This window comes from Dendropsophus ebraccatus, chromosome 4 (assembly GCF_027789765.1).
Source record: "Dendropsophus ebraccatus isolate aDenEbr1 chromosome 4, aDenEbr1.pat, whole genome shotgun sequence".
NCBI classification, from domain to species: Eukaryota; Metazoa; Chordata; class Amphibia; order Anura; family Hylidae; genus Dendropsophus; species Dendropsophus ebraccatus.
Genome location: NC_091457.1, coordinates 139,325,716 through 139,352,761, shown reverse-complemented (window position 1 = coordinate 139,352,761; position 27,046 = coordinate 139,325,716). Strand labels below are relative to the sequence as shown.

At 41.4% G+C, this 27,046-nt stretch overlaps 3 protein-coding genes across 11 annotated transcripts in view; 1 reads left to right on the top strand and 2 right to left on the bottom strand.

Moving 5' to 3' along the window:
- The window catches only part of ASPN (asporin), a 31,557-nt gene extending 30,308 nt beyond the window's left edge, over positions 1–1,249 (bottom strand). The window contains exon 1 of the mRNA XM_069967189.1: positions 1,041–1,249. The gene's annotated coding sequence lies outside the window, so the exon portion shown is untranslated. The remainder of the gene's footprint in view (positions 1–1,040) is intronic.
- CENPP (centromere protein P) overlaps positions 1–27,046 on the top strand; it is a 240,311-nt gene that overhangs the window by 151,356 nt on the left and 61,909 nt on the right. The gene's annotated exons all lie outside the window — the stretch shown is intronic.
- ECM2 (extracellular matrix protein 2) overlaps positions 24,134–27,046 on the bottom strand; it is a 28,015-nt gene continuing 25,102 nt past the window's right edge. For all 3 annotated transcript variants that reach the window (XM_069967188.1, XM_069967185.1, XM_069967186.1), the window contains exon 10: positions 24,134–25,724. In XM_069967188.1, coding sequence (XP_069823289.1) covers positions 25,556–25,724 — 169 coding nt within the window. In that variant the 3' untranslated portion in view covers positions 24,134–25,555. The remainder of the gene's footprint in view (positions 25,725–27,046) is intronic.

Below are 27,046 nucleotides of genomic sequence, written 5' to 3'. Positions count from 1 at the left end.
AGCCTGCTTCTCTGCTTCTACTACAAGATCTTCCGGTCCCAGCTATGCTCCTGTTCTGACAGCTTCCAGTGACAACTTGCTCTGCACTGAGGCAATTACAGAGCATTTTGTAGGAGCAGAATGTCATCAGAAGTTGACAGAACAGTAGTTCAGCCAGGACTGGAAGATCTGACAGCTGGAGCAGCCGGGGAAAAGGGTGAGGTAAGTATGCACTCTTTAATGTTTTAATGCATAAAGGGCAGTAAGCAATGTTTTATAATTGCCCAGAAAACCCCTTTAATAATTAGGCTTATACAGTAGATTGCAAATTGCAGATTTAGATTTAGACTTCCCCACTGAAGTTAATCAGAAAATCTGCACAGTGTGTGAACATATCCCAAAGGTACTTAGATCCAATATATATAATATATATATTATATATATATATGACATACACTTTTTGCCCCCCCCCAAAAAAAATTTTTTTTGTGCTGCTCAGAAAGTGTTAAGTCATTAATGAGATTATTTCAGTAGCCATTCCACTAACACAGTTGTTTTTATCATGTCATCTATATGAATAGGCTTGTCAGATATGTACAATAGCTGTTCCTTCAGCACTTAACGCATACACACACTAGTCTATGTTATACATGGATACCCAGTGATATCACTTTTAGCTTGCAGCGTTTGGGAGCTTTAGTGTTTTGTTTTTTTTCTACCATAAGAATTGGGGTTAACATAGAACCATTGAGCAAGCATCAGTGTATGCTACTGTGTAATATACTGTCCAGGATTTCATATAGGGAAGGAGACAATAAAACACATTACAGCAGTTCTGTATTCAGCCCTTCTCTTGTAGTACAAGAATGTTGATGCAGTATAAAAGTTGAGTTTTAGACAGGTTTGCATGCATTCTTCATCTGCCTATTGTTAAGACTTCTCTACAAGTTATTAAATGCAAACTGCACATCTGTACACAATCTATACATACATCTGATAGAGTACATAGAGGTGTAGGTGCTCTGATATATGCAGGGGAAACATCAAAAGAAAACACATACCTTTTTAGATATTGAGATTTCCTCTTATTTGTCATCCACCTGAGAAGGTAATATCCAGTGGCTTATTTCATACAAGCAGAGAATGTATCAGTATTGTAATCCGGAACACATTCTAAAATACATGATCCTGTTGGCACTGAGGATGATACTTGAGTCAACTGCTTCTTCAGATTATCCCATCTTAGTACTGAAGACAGATATTAAGAAGACTTGTTACCACTCATGTGTTTTTCATCACTGCCTGTACCGGAGCCAAAATCTATTTAACTCTAGACGTCCACCACAAGACTATGTCAGACCTAAGGTTGAAAAGTGAGTGGCATCCTGCCATGGCAAATACAGGGAGCCCATTCATAGACCTGTCTCCTATCTGACTTACAATTAAGCTGTTTTATCATCTGGGTAGATTTATTTAGACTTCCACAGTCCATTTGTTCCTCTCAAAATAACTTTGGAGAATGATGAATGGATCTATTCTAAAAGTAAAAATACTTTTTATTTCATAGTCACAGTATATAAGGTCTTGAATATGTATGGTTTAATTCACAGATTACAATGTCAGTCTGTTGCAGGTTAGATTCTCCTCTTAATACCATATTGAAGCATTGTCTCGCTTGTACTGTATGCACATAGATTCAGAGTGGTTTCATACACAGTGCATTGCATTGACAATGTAGTTTTTATGCAATCATTTTAGCTTAAGCCAAAAGTGGATCTAGCATAAGGACCTATGCCTTATGGATCCAGTCAATGGACAGCATGGTTGCTTTGTGGTTAGCACTAAAGATGAGCAAATCGCAGATTTAAATAAAGCGAAGTACATTAATTGATCTGCGCTCCGCTTATCAAGCAGCCTGGTGCTCCACCCCGGGTGTTGAGGAAAAGCTGGATCCAATCCTAGGTAACTGGGTGAATGTACTGGCGCCCTCGCTGTCTGTTTGGCCAGACATAGCATTTTAAAGTTTTCTACCCAAAAATCTGTAAGATTTTAATGGGGAGTGCCCTCTATGTTTTACTTTTTTTCCCTGTTATGGACTTTGTTGTAAGGACCTATATAGAAGTGAGCACCCCATCTTCAGTGTATTTCAATAGAACTACAGTATCATTAAGGTTTCAGTAGTGCCAGCCGCTCTGTCTTTTCTTGTTTCCTGGTCAATCCCTTAAAGGGAACCAATCACACACAAATTGGCCATAAAGATAAGGAAATGTGCTGGTACATCAGCCAGCACGCTTCCTAACCATCCCCCTGTCCCCTCCGTCCCATGAACATTCAGCCCGCAAAGTTAGTTTAATCGTGTCCCGCGCTGTATGCAAATTACCATCTAAGTAGTCAAGGTGGGCGGGCGGCTGGTCAAGTAGTCACGGTGGGCGGGGGCTTCGTCATGTAGTCACAGGCTCCTGGGCCGCCTCCGGTGCTGTAATCACGCCCCTCCGGGCGTGTTGTAAAGCGGCTCCTGGTGACGTCACTCGGGGGGGCCGGCATTGCACGTCGGCCACGCCGACGTCTTTACTAAGCTGCGCATGCGCAGTGCAGCCTGAGAAGACGCTGCTGTACTGCGCTTGCGCGGCGTAGTACAGCAGCGGCTTCACCCACTGTACTGCGCATGCGCAGCTTAGTAAAGACGTCGGCGTGGCCGACGTGCAATGCCGGCCCCCCCGAGTGACGTCACCAGGAGCCGCTTTACAACACGCCCGGAGGGGCGTGATTACAGCACCGGAGGCGGCCCAGGAGCCTGTGACTACATGACGAAGCCCCCGCCCACCGTGACTACTTGACCAGCCGCCCGCCCACCTTGACTACTTAGATGGTAATTTGCATACAGCGCGGGACACTATTAAACTAACTTTGCGGGCTGAATGTTCATGGGACGGAGGGGACAGGGGGATGGTTAGGAAGCGTGCTGGCTGATGTACCAGCACGTTTCCTTATCTTTATGGCCAATTTGTGTGTGATTGGTTCCCTTTAAACAGACAGAGGTGGCAGCAGAGAGCACTGTATCAGACTGGAAAGAATACACCACTTCCTGCAGGACACACAGCAGCTGATAAGTACTGGAAAACAAGATTTTTAAATAGAAGTAATTTACAAATTAGTATTACTTTCTGAGACTAGTTGATATGGGGAAAAAAAATGTCATCCAGAGTACCCCTTTAACGCCTCGCCACAAAATGACGTACAAGCTTGTCATAAAAAGCAGTTAGTTTGTGTGTCTTTATGAGCCGGCATGTCATAATGCAGGGGCTCTATGAAGTGAGCTCAGAAGCTGAGCTCACTTCATAGAGAGTGAGGTCCAGCTGCTATCGGCAGCCAGGTGCTCACCTTTAATGACAGGCGGCAGGAAACGCGCTGCCGCCTGCCATCAACCCCTTTAAACACTGTGATCGCAGCAGTTAGGCCTCAGGATGAATTTACGGGAAGATTGCTGATAATACGGATCAGTGCTATGAAACAGCATATCCAATCTAATGATAGTATGTAATAGTCCCTTAGGGAGACTTAGAAGTCCATTGATATTTAAAAATTTCCAGCTGACAGGGGCAGGGAGGAACTCGTAGGGACCCTTGCTGGGCTCCAGGAACTCTTGCTCTGGCATCATCACGACTCTGCTGATAGATTGCCCACTCAGCCAATCAGTGACTGGGGTGGGACACCTCTGCAGACACTGATTGGCTGATGGGGCAGTCAGGAATTTCTCCTCAAGTTGTCACGACATCGGAACTCAGGGGGAAAATGAGTTCCAGATGGGATCCTGGAGCCTGTGATGCGACACAGGGAGAGATAAGTAACACTTATCAAACAGTTATCAAACTGGTGTAAAGTAGAATTGTCTTAGTTGGCCCTAGCAACCAATCAGATTCCACCTTTCATTTTCCAAAGAATCTGTAAGAAATGAAAGGTGGAATCTGATTGGTTGCTAGAAGCAACTAAGACAGTTCTACTTTACACCAGTTTGATAAATCTCCCCCGAAGACTCTTGGAGGCTCTGTTTACACTGTGTAGAAAAGAAAAAAGGTGTTTGTCTTTCTTTTGTCTATTACCGTAATAATAACAACGTTTGAATGTTTGCACCTCTGTAATGACTCGTGTGGCTCTGTCATTACAGCGGTGCGGGCATTCAAAAAGTTTCTCCACCCCCAGCATGATATTAATACATCATGATGTGTGGGAAAACACTCCAGCACAGGGATCCTGCGCCGTTCATGCTTCAGAGAGCAAGCATGGTTCGTATGAATTCAGCCCTAATGTTTATATGATTGTAGAAACTAAATTACATTATATTTACGGTTTTAGAGTCCTTACAGTTACATATTTAATAATGCAGGTAACATAACACACAGTCATTGAACAAGCTGCTCAGCAAAAACAGTACTCTTCCAAGAATTCAACACAGTAGAGGGCTTTTCATTATGTATTTTTAGCTAGGTTGTAGGGGGTGTGTCTGTCAACTCTGATTGGTACTGACATAATTCCTAATATTGTTTGTGAAGTCCTGTCCAACAGAAGATGAGAGAACACGCCAGATCACTAATGGCACGGGGTACTGTGATTTCTGGGACACCATGTGTTAAGGAATGTGTGGTTCTAATGTAAAATTCTATGGGTGAAGATAATGTGCAATATATTCCTGGGCACAGAAACGTGTCAGTTTTAGGCCAGGTTCAGACTATGTAACTGTGCGGCTGTATTTGCGGCTGTAATTGTGCGGCGGTATTTTTGGTGGTTCATGCGTACGCTGGAAAGTATAGGATATACGGCTGCACAGTGCACACTATGTATGAATCTACGGCCCGATCGTAAACGGACCCGTAAAAAATGAACAAGAGCATTGTTTGCGGCTGGACATGCGGCCGAGGGTTGACAGGCGGTCCGTACGGAGTACTTCAAAAATAGCCGGCAATGATGCCGAATGCCGATGCCTCTAATAGTTAAAGGGGTATTCCAGGGAAAATCTATAAATTAGCAATGGAAAGGGTTAACCAAGGTTAACCCTTTCCTAATATACTTACCTGTCCGTTTTTGGCCCCCCAAGGAGATCTCCGGTCCGGTCACGTGATGGTCCGGGCTGCGACTCGCGGATCCTCTTCTTCCGGTTCGGTGACGTCACCATAGCGGGCCGGCGTCGGCTCTCCTATTAGCAGCAGAGCACTAAACCCTGACTGGCTTGGTAGCGTGTAGCCAATCAGGGTTCAGTGCTCTGTGTCCCTGCTGTACCAAGTTAGCCGGGTGCTGATGTCCCCGGCCCCCCTCCTTCATGTATTATCACCCCGATCTCTCCCCCGGCCCCCCTCCTTCCTGTGTATACAGTCCTATTCAAAGATCGCTCAGCCCCCGGTGTAACTGCTGCCTGCGCTGGCCCCGATCTCCGCACCTGTACTCAGCTGACAGGCGCTGTGTAAGTGAGTGCAGGAGAGATTTCTTCCTTGCTTCGTACACAGCGCCTGTCAGCTGAGTACAGGTGCGGAGACCGGGGCCAGCGCAGGCAGCAGTTACACCGGGGGCTGAGCGATCTTTGAATAGGACTGTATACACAGGAAGGAGGGGGGCCGGGGGAGAGATCGGGGTGATTATACAGAGGGCCGGGGGAGAGATCGGGGTGATAATACATGAAGGAGGGGGGCCGGGGACATCAGCACCCGGCTAACTTGGTACAGCAGGGACACAGAGCACTGAACCCTGATTGGCTACACGCTACCAAGCCAGTCAGGGTTTAGTGCTCTGCTGCTAATAGGAGAGCCGACGCCGGCCCGCTATGGTGACGTCACCGAACCGGAAGAAGAGGATCCGCGAGTCGCAGCCCGGACCATCACGTGACCGGACCGGAGATCTCCTTGGGGGGCCAAAAACGGACAGGTAAGTATATTAGGAAAGGGTTAACCTTGGTTAACCCTTTCCATTGCTAATTTATAGATTTTCCCTGGAATACCCCTTTAATATATTAAATTAATAAAACACATTTTCTTTGTAATAAAGTCCCTTTCGTTGGTCAATAATTTAATTCTAACGAATCCATCATTTGGCAATTAAATATACTGTTAAAATAAATATATATATATATATAAATAAATGTATATTTATATATATATATTTTTTTTTTGACAGTATATTTAATTGCACAATGATGGATTCGTTAGAATAAAATTATTGACCAACGAAACTGAATTTATTTCATCGAAAATGTGTTTTATTAATTAAATATTAATTAGTACAGGAAGCTCCATAAGCCGTTAATTCATATGCCGGCAATAGAGCTTTCTGTACTAATCATCACTTTACTTTAATGAAAACATCAAATGTTTCTTCTAATTATGTTATCACAATAGCATTATTAGAAGAAACATTTAGAATTATATGTGCGCTCAGCTGATTGGCTGATCGGCTGAGCGCACATATAATGAGCCGGTCCGCAGCACAGTGACTTCATTGTGCTGCGGACCAGCGAAGAGGACACATCGGGGTGAGTATAGAGCTCTCCCCACCCCTCCCCAGCACTGCACCCCTCCCAGCAAGGAAGGGGGGTCAGTTAACCCTTTCCTTGCTGGGATGGGTGCAGTCTGACATCAGTCTGGCCCCCAAGGGGTTAAGGGGGATGCAATACATCCTCCCTTAACCCCTTGGGGGCAGACTGTAAGCAGCGATCTGTAAAGATGCTGCATACTGTAAGGTGCACAACACCGCTCACAATGATGGGTGTTGTGCTCCTGTTTGTGTGTTTTTTGTGTGTTTCTCCCTTTTTGTTTTTCAGATATCGGTATCCTGTGGATTACGTCGGATTCCGTGGACTACGTCGATGACCAGCGTTTTTTTTATGTTTTTTTTTTTAATAAAATGGTCAATGAGGGGTGTGGGGGTGTTTTTATTTGAATAAAAAAATTTTTTAACTTGTGTCTTGTCTTTATTTCTTTACTTTATAGACTTAGTGGAAGCCATCTAATAGACGGAATCCATTACTAAGTTGGGGCCTAGTGTTAGCCGGTATAAAATGGCTAACACTAACCCCCTATTATTACCCCAGTACCCAATGCCACCAGGGGTACTCGGAAGAGCCGGGTGCCAGTGGTCCCGGAGTGTCAAAATTGGCGCTCCTGGACCGGGCGGCAGCAGGCTGGTAAGATTTAGGCTGGGGAGGGCCTAAACCAATGGCTCTTCCCACCCTGGTGTTACCAGGCTGCTGTCGTTTGGTTTTTAACCCGGCTGGTTATAAAAATAGGGGGGACCCTATGCGTTTTTTTTTTTAAATAAATAAATAAAAAAAAACGCATAGGGTCCCCCCTATTTTTACAACCAGCCGGGTTAAAAACCAAACGACAGCAGCCTGGTAACACCAGGGTGGGAAGAGCCATTGGTTTAGGCCCTCCCCAGCCTAAATCTTACCAGCCTGCTGCCGCCCGGTCCAGGAGCGCCAATTTTGACGCTCCGGGACCACTGGCACCCGGCTCTTCCCAGTACCCCTGGTGGCATTGGGTACTGGGGTAATAATAGGGGGTTAGTGTTAGCCATTTTATACCGGCTAACACTAGGCCCCAACTTAGTAATGGATTCCGTCTATTAGACGGCTTCCTCTACTAAGTCTATAAAGTAAAGAAATAAAGACAAGACACAAGTTAAAAAAAATTTTTATTCAAATAAAAACACCCCCACACCCCTCATTGACCATTTTATTAAAAACATAAAAAAAACGCTGGTCATCGACGTAGTCCACGGAATCCGACGTAATCCACAGGATACCGATATCTGAAAAACAAAAAGGGAGAAACACACAAAAAACACACAAACAGGAGCACAACACCCATCATTGTGAGCGGTGTTGTGCACCTTACAGTATGCAGCATCTTTACAGATCGCTGCTTACAGTCTGGCCCCCAAGGGGTTAAGGGAGGTTGTATTGCATCCCCCTTAACCCCTTGGGGGCCAGACTGATGTCAGACTGCACCCATCCCAGCAAGGAAGGGGTTAACTGTCCTTGCTGGGAGGAGTGCAGTGCTGGGGAGGGGGTGGGAAGAGCTCTATACTCACCCCGATGTGTCCTCTTCGCTGGTCCGCAGCACAATGAAGTCACTGTACTGCGGACCGGCTCATTATATGTGCGCTCAGCCAATCAGCTGAGCGCACATATAATTCTAAATGTTTCTCCTAATAATGCTATTGTGATAACATAATTAGAAGAAACATTTGATGTTTTCATTAAAGTAAAGTGATGATTAGGACAGAAAGCTCTTTTGCCGGCAATATGAATTAACGGCTTATGGAGCTTCCTGTATTAATTAATATTTAATTAAGAAAACACATTTTCGATTAAATAAATTCAGTTTCGTTGGTCAATAATTTAATTCTAACGAATCCATCATTGTGCAATTAAATATACTGTCAAAAAATAAATATATATATATAAATATACATTTATTTATATATCTATTTATTTTAACAGTATATTTAATTGCAAAATGATGGATTAGTTTAAATTTAATTAGTGAACAACGAAAGGCACTTTATTACAACGAAAATGTGTTTTATTATTTTAATAGATTAACCATGAGAGACATCGGCATTAGTGCAGAGGATCGCAAACCCCGGTAATAGCAATTCATGTGTAAACTGTGTTCCCTGCTTTCCCAGATGCATCCAGAGGTGTTTGCATCACTTTCTTAAGATTTTATTTGTTATTTTTAGTTGAACCAGATTTCCAAGTAAATGACCGTATGTTTTGAGCCGCATGTCTATTTTTTCCCACGGCCGGAGTTTCATCCGCACATTTACAGCCGCACAGTTACATAGTGTGAACCTAGCCCCCGGGTCCATTTACCCAAAAAATTATCTGACAGATTATCTGCCAAAGATTTGAAACCAAAGCCAGGAACAGACTATAAACAGAGACCAGGTCATAAAGGAAAGCCTGAGATTTCTCTTCTTTTCAAATCCATTCCTGGCTTTGGCTTCAAATCTTTGGCATATAATCTGTCAGATAATCTTTCTGTGTAAATGGACCCTACAGTATGTTTACACTACGTAAAAGTACGGCGATGGCAACAACGGCCGTACTTAATGCAGTGTGGAACATTGCCAATTGGCTCCAATTTGTACCTTGAGGGAAACCCAATAGTTTTGAATGTTGCATTAAATATGTCCAGTTGTTAAAGTTAAAAAAGAGTTTTTGTCCCTATAAACTCTCATCCTGCATTTAATATCTACAATATGTGACTGTTATATGGAAACTTATATAGGGTCGGAACACTCAGACTTTGACCAATCAAAACTTTTGCTATGACCTATCAAAGGGTTTTTAAAATGGCAGTACCCTTTTAAGATCATAGATGGGTGCATATTATTAGCAAAGATGAACAGTTTTACCAAATATATTATGTCACACTTCATGTCTTTTAACAGCTTGTTCAGCTGTCTGTCAGAAGGAAAACAGTTGGGTAAATAAAGGCTAGATAGCACTAGTCACCAGGATTCTGGGCATCATTTTTTTTTTATTTTTTTTTTTTAACTTCATAACACTTTCTAGTGCCAGGATATAAACCTGCCTGGTCTTTATGTTAATGAGGCTAAAAAGCCCAGGAAGAGTTCTGCAGAATGGTTAAAGCCCAGTCCATGTCCTGTTATTTGCTATCTTTTCATCCTTCTACCCCTTTTCACTGAGTTTTTCTAGATACGGATGACATAGACCAGACTTGCTTAGCCAGGGGCTTATTTTACACCCCTGTTGTTCTGCTGACAGGTCTGCGTTAAGTTATATTCAGACTATAGAAGCTCCATTGTGTTTCCAATGTGGATTTCACAAGAAAATCAATCCAAGCGGAATTGGAATGCAATGTTTCGCAGTGGGGATCTCTGCTCTACTTTATACCCAGCTAATTTTTCAGATAGACTTGTAAATCCACATGTAAAAAAAAAACTTCCTATACTGTAAATTCCTCAAATAGGATGCATGCTTTGTTTGACAGAAGGTTACGCAGCACATGGCAGACAAGCATGAGGAGTATGTAGAAAGCAGTTCTATTTTAACTATTAAATAATAGAGAAATCCATTAGAAAATTGTTAACAACTTGAAAAAAAAACATAATATTATTATTAATTTATAAAGCACCCTTGATTCCAGAGCGCTATACAAGCGATGGGGGTAACAAACAGGACCAATATAAGATCAAAAGACATTACATAAAGGCAAATGGCAGACTGGTACATGGGGAAGAGGACCCTGCCCGCGAGGGCTTACAATCTGTAAGATAATGGGAGAGAAACAGGAGGTAAAGTGCAGTCAGTCAAGTGTGATGCAAAGTTGTTATAGGTTGTAGCTAGAGATGAGCAAACCTCGAGCATGCTCGAGTCCATCCGAACCCGATCGTTCGGCATTTGATTAGCTGTGGCTGCTGAAGTTGGATGAAGCTCTAAGGTTGTCTGGAAAACATGGATACAGCCAATGACTATATCCATGTTTTCTACATAGCCTTAGGGCTTTATCCAACCTCAGCAGCTACCGCTAATCAAATGCCGAACGATCAGTTTCGGATGGACTCGAGCATGCTCCAGGTTCGCTCATCTCTTGTTGTAGCCTACTTTGAAGAGATGGGTTTTCAGGTTACTTTCGAAGGACTTGATGGTGGATGAGAGCCGGATGTGTCGGGGATAGAGAGTTCCAGAGTAAGGGGGAGGCTCGGGCAAAGTCTTGAAAGCGGTTGTGCAAGGTACAAGGGGATATTAAAGTGTCACTGTCATTTTGCAAAACTTTTGACATGTCATACAGACGGTCCAGGTCTGAGTGTTCATAACTGTACCGATCAGGCTTCATAGAGCTACATTATAATCCCAACTGATCACATGACACAGAGCCAGGAGAGGATGGCTCTTAGCGCGGTCTTCTCTTTGCTCTATCTCCTAATCGGTAAATCTTTTTGCAAAACTTTTGACTTGTCATAGAGACATGTCAAAAGTTTTAATCGGTCCGGGTCATAGTTTTCATACCCGGACTGATTGAAACTTTTGACATGTCTCTATGACATGTGAAAAGTATTGCAAAACGACAGGTACACTTTAAAACAAAGTATTGGTGACTCAACTAATATCTGTGTAACGTGACAGCATGCTCCATTGATTGTAATGGACTGTTGTATGTATTTTGTAAGTATGCGCATGTCTGATGTTAATTTTGGGGAAAATTTATGCCAAAAGTCAAATGACATTTACACAAACATTTTATTTGCTACATTTTACTTAGTCCTCTGTTTTGTGTCCTTACCTTGTTTTGGCTTAGTGTTTCTTTGGCATTCATCTATGTTCTTTCCAGCATCGAGATGTTTTAGCTATAGGAACAACATGTTATGTGACCAAGGCAGCCTCGGCTTCACCTCTGTTGTACTGACATGTTGTCCAAAATGGCCAAATTTAATCCCTACGTTCAAAATGACTTTTATAATAACATCAACATGTGTTTTTTGTAGTTAAAGTCAAACATTAGTTATTAAACCTCCCTCCACAGGTCTATTTGTTCTGTATGATTATGGGTGCAGCCATCTTACCCAAGGGGGGGTTGTTCGGTAATTAAAAAAAAAAAATTGCAGAAAATGTTAGAAAATAAACAACCATTTCTCACTTTTAAACTCCCATGTTAGTCTAATGCCAATGCCTAAGTAGTCCACACTGGTCTTTATTTCTTGTATATCATTGGCCTCAACATGGTATACATGGTATATCACTGCTGGGCTCAATGCAGCAGTCACATAGATATCTTCATTGTAGAAAATAATCGAAGGCCATTGTGAACCACTGGAGCATTTGTTTTTTTTTTTGTTATATACAGCTGGGGTTGGATTTAATTTTTTTTTTTTTTGTAAAGTAATACCTACCTTGGTCCCCCCGAGATAGTTTAATGCCCAGACAACCCCTTTAAAGGCTTACTCTGTATGGGTACAGATTGCATTTAAGTACATTTGTGTGAAGGAAGCTAGTGAAGATAGGAAACCAAATGGTCAGCCAACCCCTCCATCAGTTATAGGCAATGTATAGTACGCCGATGCATCTACTGCTTCATTACAATAGGAGACTATGGGTCTTTTTCTACACAGAGATTTCTCGGCCATGGGGGTTGCAAACGATCTCAGGGGCTCTATTGCGGTGCCTTTCGACAGCACAAGAATTCTAGCAGAGGGGCTATACGAATAAACCTTGTATGGTACATGGCAACCCTGGAAACTGACAGAACAGATAGGTTATAAAGACCCTTTTTTTTTCAAAATTTGGACAACCCCTTAAAGTTACACTTTTGGTTACATTTCTTGGCATAATAAAGAACTTTAATTTCCTGTAACATTGATGCTGAAGTTTTTACATGTCACTTAACTATAGCATTTTACTTTCAAAACTGAAAAATGGAACTGAACCAGAATTGTTTAGATTCTTTTTTTTATAAACTTTCAACTATTTAACAAATCTGGCACTAACATCCTAATCCAAGTTCTACTAAAACCCTTCATTTTAGTTTTAATGGCATTTTGGTAAAGGATACAACAGGCAACAGTAACGGCCCTGTAATAGGTCAATTATATGAACAATTGGATCTGTAATAGCTGTATGATGTGCTGGTAGGGAAAACCCACAAAAAAGAAGAGAAACATTCCTTGTCCTGAGAACAATGTATGTTTTGTGCTGAGAGGCAGATTTTATGGCAAAATTTAACGGTGGTATGTGCTTTATATAGGGGCAATTTTAAAAATCTACTGAGCCCCTATATAAGGTCAACTAGAAAATAAGGTGGTTTATGTGCGTCATAAAGAAGTGATCTGTGGACAATAGAGACATATGATAATGGCTGAAAATGAAGCACATTTAGCAATAATGGTCACAAGAATTTTTCGTTATGCCATTGTAGATGCCATCTGGTGAGAACGCTCCCCACCTCCACCCTCCCTACTGAGTTACAGGTTTAGCACCCATCCAGGAGACCTTGTTTTCTCTCAACACCAGGGTATTTTCAAGTAGAGGTGTAGCCAGCTCACCATTCCTTGAGGTTCAGCTCCACATGATCCGCCACTTGCAAAATAGCATATGGGATCAGCCTTTGCAGTCTTTGCAGTAACCCAAATTTCTTCTTTATTGAGTGACCCATAAAATCAAAGGTACATCATCTAAACCACCCCAGGATTACACCAAAATATTACTGGTACTAGTTGTACCCTTACTCATGGCTGCCATGGATAACCACCAGGGTAGTATATATTTACACTGCTTTAGACCTCACCTATGTGGCTCAGTCACCAGTGTTGAAGGTTCTAAACAGCAAACAACAAACTCTCTTTCAATAAGATGTCTAGAATTAGACACCATTTTAACATACTTACGCAATCATTTTCAAGTTATAAAAGGGGTTGTCCAAAGGCCCTGTTACACGAGACAATATTAAAGGAGCAAGTGAGCATCGCAATTCCATTGTTAGTGCTGTTACATGGACTGACAGCCTGCCCAGGCAATCTTTAGATGTCCGGGTGGTCCATAGAACGTAGCAGTGGTCTGCTTTCAAGATGAATTATCTGAGCAGGAACTTCTCGCCTACCCAATCTCTTGTCATTTCTCAGTCACAAATTGGTTGTCTCTGAACCAAGTGGTGACAAGCAGAAACCAGAACAGCAGCTGCAGGGGATCAGGGTGGGTATGACCTATTTTGTATGTTTAACGCAGCTATATGTCTTAGGCTGAGTTCACAAGGAGTAAAACTGGCGGAATCCCACCAGCCTCTGTGTTATACTGGCCGTCTATGGGAGGCTTGCGCGCCTCCTCTCTCCGCGTGAAAGAATGGACATGTCAATTCTTCCAAACTAAGGCGCGGAGAGAAGAGGCGCACGAGCCTCCCATAGACTGCCAGTATGACACAGAGGCTGGCGGGCTGGTTTTACTCCGTGTGAACTGGCCCTTAAAGGGAAAAAAATATCTCATTGGACAACCTCTTCAAGGTCCCATAAGTGGTGGCTACAAGCAGAATTGTATCAACTAACTCCCATTGTGTCATCAAAAATACTCATCCTGCCTGGATCCTGTAATAGATTTTTAATTTTACTTCATAATTGTGAATAGATTCAGTCAATTAAACACACTGTATGGCTAAAAATACCAGTGGTGTCCCTGGATTGCACCTATTTCACATAAGATATCCCACCCTGAACTATAAAATGTATAATTAGCTGATCTTGAATGTTTGATGTACAGTAGCTGAGACACTTTAAACCACATGAAATGTTAAAAATGTATTTGAAATCTGCAGCCAAATCCTCAGAAACAAGTACTTGGATGCGATTTTGTACAAGTCCCATCTACCTTGCTGCTACTAAAATATGCTGCAGACTTTTCATATGTGAATCCACTGTAGGGCAACCACTGCCTATCTACCTAGTGTGAACATGCCATTAGAATTTTTCACATCAAAATTAATCTCTGGTCTGGCTTTATTGAGGATTTCCCCATGGACATCAGGGGCAAAAGGCAGATCACTTAATATACATAAATACGGTACTTTCTTTCAGCAGGAGGGCTGCTATCTTAGTATCACAGTCCAGCAACTTTTCAGATGTGGCTGCCGTAACACAGTGTCATTGTGATACCACAATCTCCTTGTACAGGTGTTCTTACAAGTGCAAAGCAATGCTGAGGCTGGGTTTACACTGCATTCCGTTTAATGTATTGGTTAACTACATTTTGGTGTTTGCAGAAATAAAGGAAAAAAAACATTCATTTTTATCCCCTTTTTTAATAATGGAAGTCAATGGAGAAACGGATTGAAATGAATTGCACACATCTGCATCTGTTTTTTCATCAGTTTTTTTTTTAAGCAACTTTACTTTAACAGAAAGTTATTTTCATAAATGGACTACAAAAACGCAGTGTGAACCCAGCCTACTACAGAAAAAGCAGTGCGGGGGAAAGAAACAGATTTGCTTTGCAACAAAGGTGGAGGGGTTCTACCAATGAGCAAAGTTAGAATCTTTTAAAACCTATAATATAAAAGTGAATGACTACATCCATGTGCACATCCTGGCTTGACCCAGAAAAATTATACCTTATCATAACAATTTAATTATCTGTATATATACCACACAGATGCAGTAGAGTATGACTCCAAAATGTTTGTTTGAAGAACATTGGTTCGGTAAAAAAGAAAGACCATAAACAAAGCACATATGGCATCAAGAAGAAAGATGAAAGAAGGGAAGTGTGCATTTGTGCCAGAGACTTACTGTAAGCACCTCTTTAGCTGCAGCTAGATGTTTTTATTTTTACTGTAATAAGAACATTGGATGTGTGCCTATGGGGGTCAGGGGTAGTTTACAAAGGAAACATCCTTCTTACATTGTAAGACTGTGTTCCTAATATTCCCTTTAATTGCAAATGCAGGTCAACTACATTGAAGCTCCAAGCTGCAGGTAGCACTACTTGTTTACTGTTGATCTTTCAGTCTTTGACAGTGTCTGGAGACTATAAAAGCACTTAGGTCAGACTTCAGAAAGAATAGCCAGGCAAAGCTAGGGCTTTGGAAAACACATTATTCAGTAGAACATGTTATGTAATGGGCTTTAATTTATTGAGCCCAAAACAGGATCTCATCATTCTGCGTTAGTCATTCGTTGGATCGGGAAGCCTTGACCTTTTGTTACTTTAGGGAAATCATGTGCACAGTAGACAGGACAAGCTTCCCGGTTAGGTCAACATTAGATCGGTAACTGAGAAAACACTGTTGTTGAAGGAGCTGCACTCCATTTAGAAGTCGATATGTTTCCTTGTCTTGGATTGATACCAAGATTGCACAGACCACTCAAGCTGAAGAATAATATTTGCTCACGTCTTATAGTCACAGTTTCAGACTTAGATGAATATTCAAGTACCTTTGCTAGGTTTAAGAAAGGGCACTTTACATTGTAGAGAAGGAATTCCATTTTCACGGTGTCCACTAAGCCCATAATAGACATACAATGCAGTATTGGAATCATATTCATGGGTATCATGTTCACTGGACTCATTCCAGATGCATATATCCATTGATGTACATTTTACCCCAAGTAACATGCAAAAACTTTTGTAGTGTGCAATAGTTCTATGTTCTAGTTTTTGTACATACACTACTGAAGAGTTAAGTATGGTATTCGATGGATTGTTCATATACCGCACTCTGTCAGCCCTTTTCACAATGGAAGGATTGAAGAATGAGGTATATGTTCTGGAGAAACGCTTATCCTCTACTCAAATTGTGGAAATAAAAACACTAAGAAATCTAGAGGAGAGCAGCAATTCCACAGTGGCTGAAGACCACACAATTGTATGACTTCTGAGTTATCTGCTGTGGTTTTTGGTTTCTTTTGTATATAGAGCCAGCATTATCTTGGCAAACTATTTTTTTCCCGGAAAATTTAATTTTCTGTTTTCACCAGCAAGTTTATTGTAGATCGGAAAATATAGCTTTCTGTTAAGTCAGGAAATACTTTTTCTTGCTGGATATTTAATAAATAAGTTATTTGGCATTAGAGTCCTTTCACAAATATATGTTCTGATAATAACAGCATTTAGACATTTCAGAGGAGGTGATTTCCTTATCCCATAGCTGAACCACTGTACATTTAAAGGGATACTCCAAAAGGGAAAAAATGCTCTTACAGTTGTACAGATTTGAAGATGACTTCTATTTGAAAACCACAAGCCTTCTAGTACTTATCAGCTGCTATATGCCCTGCAGGGAGTGGTGTATTCTTTCCATGCTGACACAGTGGTCTCTGCTGCCACCTCTGTTCCTGTAAGGTTTTGTCCAGAACAGAAGCAAATCCCCATGAAAATGGACAGTTCCTCATTGGGTTGTGTCTGTGTCACAAACATCTCAACGATTTCCTGGACCTCAAGATCAGTACAAGATAAATGTGCATTGAAAGTTAAAGGATTTCCTCACGATTAGCACTGTTCCCAATCGCTGCTTGTGAATGTGTATTTCTAGGTGCACAGATAAGTTGCTTACCACATATAAAAACTTAATAAAAAGAGGTACACAGACGTGACACAGCATCCTTCAATGTGCTTTGGACCAGATACATTTCGATCATGAGTTGTGCTCCTTTTCATTTAAAAAAAAAAGTTAGAATGTGGAGGTCCCTTTGTTCTTGATTTCATTTTTTTCTAAAAACACTTCCCTCCTGAACCTTATTTAGTCCTTTACCATACTTAAAGGGTTCGATCATGTCACCCCTTTCCCTTCTTTCCTCCAGATTCCAAATCTTTAAGCCTTTCCTCATATGTTTTATGCCTGACACCCTCCACCATTTTTATAGCCCGTCTTTGGATCCATTCTATTTTATCAATATCTTTTTTAGGTGAGGTCTCCAGAACTTTACACAGTATTCCAGATGTGATCTAACTAGAGCTCTATACAGCGGGATCATAATCCCCATCTTCCTATTGGTTATACCTCTAGGTATATAGCTCATCGTAAGATTTGCTTTCCCTACCGCCTGGTTTCACTGGTGACCCATTATAAGGCTGTCATAAATCACTACCCCTAAATCCTTCTCTTCTGCAGTCTTTGCCAACACAGAACTGCTGATATGATATGCTACATCATTTATAGCTACTTTTTAGTCGCAGGATGACACTAACATGCCATGTCCTCTTTCCCTTCAGAATTGAGGGATGATAGTCTTCCTCAGTGGTTCCAAGGATGACAACATATATTTTTGAACATTGATGTTAGAAACTTTATTGATAACTTTTAGTTGACAAACTCAAAAGAATCTTAAAGTGTACCTCCAACCATCTGACACTGGACGTACAGAGACTAGAGATGAGTGCAACTCGAGCATGCACCACTGTGCAAAATTTGAATACCAGTGGCTGAAGACGTTGGGTACAGCCCTAGGGCGTCCGGCAAAACATGGAAACAGCCATAGGCTCATCTCTAATAGAGACAAATGCACACTGGAGGCAAATAAAACATACTCAGGTGTAATTAATTAGAATAGGACCTATGCAAAATACTAACCAGGCATCATATAGTTGCCTCTAAGAAAGCATGCAGTTGCATCTATCTACATCCAAAGACAGATTAGATGGAGGAGTTTTCTTAAAGCAACACTTTAATTCCCCTCATTTTCCAAATGGGTCTGGGATGTAAAAAGTAATTTAGCGATTGGTCAGATGTAAATGACACAAATTATTTTGTGTTTTTATTCTGAATAATCCACCAGTATCCCAATTGCAGGCTGTGTTTTTGATGCAATGTCAGTAACATGGTTAGGGGGCATTCACACTTTCAGTGATTACGGTCCGTGTGCGGAAGATTTACTATGCATCATCATGATTCATTATGATGGTGGGAGTTCCAAAACAGTTTAAATCTTCATGCTACTGTACTATTACACTGTATCAGTACAGTAGTGGGAAGATTTAAACACTTTCAGAGCTCCCGCCATCATCCATTCCATAGCACATCGTCCATAGCACCCTTTCTCTTTCGCTAGGTTCCTTATGAACATGATGGTTTAAGTGTGGGAGGTTATTTACCAAATAAAACCATTATTTATTTATTTTATCATATCACTTCTTTGTATGACAAATATAATGCTTTGGTATATAGTATAAGTCTTTGTCAGGCCCAAGCTGCCATAGCAATCATCAGGACATAGTGATAGCATTTACTACCTGCCAATAGTAACAGGGGACTCACTCCCTCTATCAGATCCATTACATGCTGCAGATGCTACTGACCACAGCATGTAATGCAAACTGCTGTGAACTGACTCACCTCTATTCCTGGCAGTAGCAGCAGGGTACTGGTTGTGTATACATGATACAGTCTCTATTAACTGTGGCATGTAAAAGGTTAAACTGCAAAGAACAAACTCTTCTCAGTCCCTGAAGTTGCAGCAGGGTCCTGACTATATATTACAGCCAGGCTCTTGCTTCTTGATCATGGGGTCACAATGACAGTACCCCCATAATGAACCCTAAGCTAAGCAAAACTGCTATGGCTTTTAGCCATCAGACCAAGCAGAGCTCAGTCTGATGGCTGAAACTTTTGGGGGGTTACTGCTCAATACAAAACCAAGACATATCATGTGAATAGGGACTAGAAATAGAGAGATGCTGTAAGAAGATACTTATATGTGATATTGAATTGAGTTGGTCCCACAGGAGTTCTTTCTTTAGTTGTCTGCCGGCATTTTCTTTCATTCTGACTCTTCATATTTTGTTCCAACAGCAACAAAATAACGCAAAACATTTTATGGTTGATTTATTAGTCACAGACTGTACTTTACTTTCTTGCGTGGGTATTTCTCAGGCTTGTATAAATGTGTTAGAATCTTTGGCAAGACGTTGCTTTGGTTTAGGATAGTGCCAACACTTAACTAAGCCCCAGCATCTGTTGGCTATCGACTGCAGTTCTGGCAAATGTGCAGTGCTATATATTTGATCTCTGGAAATATTTTCATATTTCTTACTGAATGCAACCTATTAAAGTAGGTGATCCCATAGATGAAAGTAATTCTGTAACAAATATGCAGGAACTTTTTAATTTTTTGAATATTTGCCATATAAGGAAAGACGACTTTAGCTTCTACAACACTGTGACTGTATACTGAGTTACTATGTAGAAAAACACTGCGTGAGTCAGTTTCTGTTAACTCCAGCGACAGGACCAGTCATGTCAGAATATAATTCGTATACCTCTTGACCTGTTAACTGTTCAAGTATGAAGTAACAAATTTTCTATTCTATATTATTCAGGTAGGTAATTGATCCAGGTATTTATAATAATTGTCGTATGGTTTTCTTTATATGTTAGGCTCATTTCCTCATAAAGGTTTCTTTTTGCCCGAGGCTCTATTTACACTGCATTGGGTATGTACACAAGAGACATCTCCTGACTTATAGCCCAGATGTATGCAACTGTTCATTATACCAAAGGCTCAAAGGCTCAAGCATTAGCTAAAGATGTTAAATGTGTGGTGAAAGGTTTTATATACTTGTGACATGAAAAATAATTTTTAGTTACGTTAGTGGCTGGCTCAAGTTAAGAAAAAAGATGCACTTTTTTGTGCAATTGTGCAATTTTTTGTGCAAAAACTAAAAAAATCGCACAGATAAATGTGGCTTATAAAGTAGCTAACATGAAACCACTATCCTTAAAAAAATGTCTATGCAGCACCAGAAAAGATATATACACTCACCGGCCACTTTATTAGGTACACCATGCTAGTAACGGGTTGGACCCCCTTTTGCCTTCAGAACTGCCTCAATTCTTCGTGGCATAGATACAACAAGGTGCTGGAAGCATTCCTCAGAGATTTTGGTCCATATTGACATGATGGCATCACACAGTTGCCGCAGATTTGTCGGCTGCACATCCATGATGCGAATCTCCCGTTCCACCACATCCCAAAGATGCTCTATTGGATTGAGATCTGGTGACTGTGGAGGCCATTTGAGTACAGTGAACTCATTGTCATGTTCAAGAAACCAGTCTGAGATGATTCTAGCTTTATGACATGGCGCATTATCCTGCTGAAAGTAGCCATCAGATGTTGGGTCCATTGTGGTCATAAAGGGATGGACATGGTCAGCAACAATACTCAGGTAGGCTGTGGCGTTGCAACGATGCTCAATTGGTACCAAGGGGCCCAAAGAGTGCCAAGAAAATATTCCCCACACCATGACACCACCACCACCAGCCTGAACCATTGATACAAGGCAGGATGGATCCATGCTTTCATGTTGTTGACGCCAAATTCTGACCCTACCATCCGATTGTCGCAGCAGAAATCGAGACTCATCAGACCAGGCAACGTTTTTCCAATCTTCTACTGTCCAATTTCGATGAGCTTGTGCAAATTGTAGCCTCAGTTTCCTGTTCTTAGCTGAAAGAAGTGGCACCCAGTGTGGTCTTCTGCTACTGTAGCCCATCTGCCTCAAAGTTGGAGGTACTATGCGTTCAGAGATGCTCTTCTGCCTACCTTGGTTGTAACGGTTGGCTATTTGAGTCACTGTTGCCTTTCTATCAGCTCGAACCAGTCTGCCCATTCTCCTCTGACCTCTGGCATCAACAACGCATTTCCGCCCACAGAACTGCCGCTCACTGGATGTTTTTTCTTTTTTGGACCATTCTCTGTAAACCCTAGAGATGGTTGTGCGTGAAAATCCCAGTAGATCAGCAGTTTCTGAAATACTCAGACCAGCCCTTCTGGCACCAACAACCATGCCACGTTCAAAGGCACTCAAATCACCTTTCTTCCCCATACTGATGCTCGGTTTGAACTGCAGGAGATTGTCTTGACCATGTCTACATGCCTAAATGCACTGAGTTGCCGCCATGTGATTGGCTGATTAGAAATTAAGTGGTAACATGCAGTTGGACAGGTGTACCTAATAAAGTGGCCGGTGAGTGTATGTGTGCGGGTGCACATCTCACGGCTCTAGGGCCATATAGTAATCCAAAGAAAATTGGAGATGGCACCTTCTCTGAGCGAAAAAATGAAAAAAGGCACAGCAAGTGTAAGCTGCTCAGAAATAGCACAAACACTGTGACAACGTTTAGAGATGAGCGAAACAGGCAGAAATTCACATTGAGAATTTTGGGTCAAACTCGTTAAGATTTGCAAATCGAATCTTAACTAATTTCATTAAAACAGCCAAAACTATAGTAGATACAATACTGGGACTATTACAGAAGGGTGAATTTGTTAACGCATGTTGTTGTAAAAGTGTAAAAAATCGGAAAAGCACAATTTAAAAAAAAGTCAATCAGCCAGTCTATCATCCAATTTCTTCCATGGACAGCAGTGGACCTTGGTGGACGAGCGGCATAATATCATTTTTTTTTTCCCAGGACAGAAGTGGAGAGCGACTACTGATTATGTAGGGTGCATCCTCAGTTCAGTAATTAAACCTAACTTGTATAACACAGTAGGAGTGGAGTGCGAGCACTGATTATGTAAGGCACACGCTCAGTTAACTAATCCCCGTAAAAAGTTATAACTCAATAGGAGTTTACAGTGCCCAGTGAGTGAATAATATGGACTCTGTCTTCACACCCAAGCACTCAGTTTCGTGGTTAACTGGACACTTGGTTGACAGCTACAACAAAAAAATCACCCACAATCAGCCCTCCTATCCCCCCTCACTGTCCCTAAATTGCTCTGTTAGTCTCTCCCTGCTCTGCTGTAACTGCCTGCTGCCATCCTGCTCTCTCCTCCACACACAGCCGACTGGCCATCTCCGTTACCGAACCGTCTTTTATAGAGGGTGAGGTGCTGACATCACAGAGGGGCCTGCAGCTGATTGGACGGGCGCTAGGGATTATGGTTAATTGGTTAATCCCTGTCTCCCACCCAGTGACGCTCCAGACAGCATGCACAGCCGCCATTTTATTTTTGTGAATTCTCATCGCAGAACGAAGCAAATTGACAGTGTGATTCGCAGCGAATCTTGATTAACCAGATTCGCTTCGCTTATGTTTAATAGCGTAACCTACAATTTTACGCTGTGTGCAAAAACACCAAATTTGCCAAAATAATGATGCAAAGAGATAAAGTAAGTATCACGCTGCTGATTTTCCTTTATTTAGCTTGCCTAGTTACCAACATTAATATTGGGCCAGCAAAGTCTTGCCACTGGGAACGCCTAATAGACTGCCTGCAAGTATAAGCTGTAATACACTGCAAAACAGGAGCATTGCAGTATATTATAGAAGAAATCCACACGAGCACCTGGAATCCCATAGTTGGGCTAAAATTGTAAAAAAAAAAAAGTACATTTTTAAAGCAATAAAGTCCAATCTACACTCACCGGCCACTTTATTAGGTACACCTGTCCAACTGCACGTTTTCTAATCAGCCAATCACATGGCGGCAACTTAGGCATGTAGACATGGTCAAGACAATCTCCTGCAGTTCAAACCGAGCATCAGTATGGGGAAGAAAGGTGATTTGAGTGCCTTTGAACGTGGCTTGGTTGTTGGTGCCAGAAGGGCTGGTCTGAGTATTTCAGAAACTGCTGATCTACTGGGATTTTCACGCACAACCATCTCTAGGGTTTACAGAGAATGGTCCAAAAAAGAAAAAACATCCAGTGAGCGGCAGTTCTGTGGGCGGAAATGCGTTGTTGATGCCAGAGGTCAGAGGAGAATGGGCAGACTGGTTCGAGCTGATAGAAAGGCAACAGTGACTCAAATAGCCAACCGTTACAACCAAGGTAGGCAGAAGAGCATCTCTGAATGCACAGTATGTCCAACTTTGAGGCAGATGGGCTACAGCAGCAGAAGACCACACCGGGTGCCACTCCTTTCAGCTAAGAACAGGAAACTGAGGCTACAATTTGCACAAGCTCATCGAAATTGGACAGTAGAAGATTGGAAAAACGTTGCCTGGTCTGATGAGTCTCGATTTCTGCTGCGACATTCGGATGGTAGGGTCAGAATTTGGCGTCAACAACATGAAAGCATGGATCCATCCTGCCTTGTATCAACGGTTCAGGCTGGTGGTGGTGGTGTCATGGTGTGGGGAATATTTTCTTGGCACTCTTTGGGCCCCTTGGTACTAATTGAGCATCGTTGCAACGCCACAGCCTACCTGAGTATTGTTGCTGACCATGTCCATCCCTTTATGACCACAATGGACCCAACATCTGATGGCTACTTTCAGCAGGATAATGCGCCATGTCATAAAGCTAGAATCATCTCAGACTGGTTTCTTGAACATGACAATGAGTTCACTGTACTCAAATGGCCTCCACAGTCACCAGATCTCAATCCAATAGAGCATCTTTGGGATGTGGTGGAACGGGAGATTCGCATCATGGATGTGCAGCCGACAAATCTGCAGCAACTGTGTGATGCCATCATGTCAATATGGACCAAAATCTCTGAGGAAGCTTCCAGCACCTTGTTGTATCTATGCCACAAAGAATTGAGGCAGTTCTGAAGGCAAAAGGGGGTCCAACCCGTTACTAGCATGGTGTACCTAATAAAGTGGCCGGTGAGTGTATATACCCTCTTAATTTAGGAAGGAAAATTAAAACAGGCCTTGACACTTTCCATTAACAGTTTTGATGGAATTATTGATAACATAACATAAGTGCTTTGAAATTTATATCTTTATTTTTAAACTTTAACAAAAGTCCCTACCTGTGTCTATACTTGATCCAGCAAGGTGTAAAGACACACAACAATAATTTTATACCTTTTAGTTTACAACACTTAAAGGGACTTTGTCTTAACATAGTACAACTAATCACAGCACTAGGTAGGGGATAAAAGTATCTTTACAGGCTTACCTTTAACTTTGTTATTCTGCTTGTAAAAGAACTGGTTGAGGCCGATTGCCTTAAAGTGATTCTGTCAGATGTAATACACACTTCAAACTGCGGACACTTCTAGGTCAAAAGGACACATGGTACCTTTCATTTATCTGTCTGTGATTCCATAATGTATAAAAATACTTTTGTTCTCTGGTGCAAAGTGTCAAAGAGAAAATCCCATGCTCTTGAGGCGCTGAGGACTGTAATACCTCCTTGCCCCCCCCTCCCATGCCTGTCGCTGCTTTATTGACAGCCAACTGGAAGGTGATCTTCTGAACAAGGATAAGTTAACATATATGTAGGTCTTTCCCGTAAAGAAGCTTTGATTACTGTGATTGTTTGCACTATGCGTAACCACCTGTCAGATCCCTTAAGACATTTATGACGCGCCCATAAGAATCGTAACAACCAAAAGCCTCTGCTAGCCCATTCATTTCAATGATAGCACGCCTTATGGACAAGTCAAAAAAGTCTTTTGAGCTGCAAAATATTGAAGAAAAATCAGAAATACTGCACAATCTTTGTTCTGAAGTGTGAAATTAGAGTTTCTACAGCAGTGGTTTAGCTGTAATATTTGTGTTCTTCAAAGAAGCATAGCAACCAGAAATACAGACATCTTACAGGCTAATGTAATGTTATTGGAACAGAGATATAATGAGATTTTTTCCTTTATAATCCCACAGTGACCAATAACTGAATTGTATATGTAGCAGGGTAGGGCTGGAATGTGAACATTTTCAGATTGACTTTTTGTAGTCCAGGAAAGAAAAGGTATTGTACTTCTTTGAAGATAATATTTAGAGATGAACAAATTTACAGAAAATTTGGGTTCACAAAACCTCAAGGTGTCAACATTTGACTCCTGGTGGCTGGAGAAAATGGAGGCAGCCATAGGGCTGCCTGGAAAACATGGATACAGCCTATGCATCACTCTTCTCCAGCCACCGAGTCAAATGCCAAACATTCAGGGTTTTGCAAATTGTAAATTCGCTCATCTCTAATAACCTGAATTGTGAAACTTCTCTTACAGTAATTACCGTGTGAGCATGGCTATGAAATAAAGTGAAATATGTGTATTTTGTATTCCTGTGAGCGTTGTCATATTCTTGGAGACCAGTCCTGTTTATAGAATATATCCTGTACTCTATGAGATAAATAACATTGTTAATGGATTCCTCCAGGTGGAGCAGATACAATCTGTTACTTGACCTTTTGGGGTTTTAGAATAACGCTGGAATAGGAGCGAATGCAGGAGAACGCATAGGGAGATATTTCTCTTGTATTGATATAATTATTTTCCAGGTGAAGATATTCTATGTTAGAGTCCCATTCATCCTCAGCATTGCAGATGCAGTTTGGAGACACAACCCTGCACAGAAATAAGCTATGTGTTTAACACTTTTAAGATTCATATTGATCATAAATATCATGTACAGCAGTTCTGTAGGCTAATTCTATTACAATGATACCTCTTTTAAACATTATAGTAAATCTGTCAGCTGTAATATGGGTTCCAAATAGCTGGCACTGTTAGATAGCTGTTTGGTCAAAGAACCACATGGTACCTTTCACATGTCCATCTGTGCTCCCAGAACGTAGAAAAAAGTTTTCATTCTTTGGTACAAAGCGTCAAAGATGTTTCCAAAGCTACTGAAGTGTTGCAGACTGGAATGCCTCCTCTCTCCCCCTCCTATATTTCCTTGATTCATAGTCAGCTAAGTTCCAAGTAGGGTTGTGGATAGGAGGGGAGTGAGATGGTATTCCAGCTTGCAGCAGTTCAGAAGCTTGGAAAATCCTCTTTGCAGTGGAGAAAACTTTATTACGTCTGGAAGCACAGAAAGATATGTGATAGGTACCATGTGTCTCTTTGACCTGACAGCTATCTGTGTCAGCAGTTTGAAACCTGAACTTTTATGGTCCATATACATGTACAGGACCTGTGCCAGATTTGATGGTGAAGATTTCAGCTGTGTTCAGTCATATTGCATAACAAATAAATAGATTACAGATTTAGCTGGCAATTGATATGCATTTTTTATTGGCTTTGAAACAGTTACATGTCTATGAAAGTGGTGCCACTCCATGTATTTCTATAGATTGGTGGAGAACCTGTCACAATTGCAGAATCCGCATTATGGTGCATCAGTGTGTGCATTTGGTGCAGCATTTGCCATATTTTCTAAGGGTCCATTTACACAGAAAGATTATCTGCTAAAGATTTGAAGCCAAAGCCAGAAACAGACTATAAACAGAGATCAGGTCATAAAGGAAAGACTTCTCTTTTCAAATCCATTCCTGGCTTTGGCTTCAAATCTTTGGCAGATAAGTCACAGTGCTAGGCTATGTTCACACGTCAACAACAAAATAATTGGTAGTTTTCCAACTTAAAGCTAGGTTCACATGAAGTAAAATAAAAGCTAAATACGGCTGTGTATGTGTGTGTGCATATGAAAAAAAGCCCACATTTTGCAAAAACAGGTGGCAAATAATGAGCATTATTTGGATGGTTGTAATCAATAATGGATGTAATTCTATATGATGTGCACACTGCTTAATTTCCCATTAACTTCAGTGGCATGCATTATTATATTGCCTTATTACTTCTAAATTACGTCTGTATTTTATCTTTTTTTTTACGGTGTGTTGAACATAGCCTAAGGTTGCATTCACACCTACAGGATCCGCAGCAGA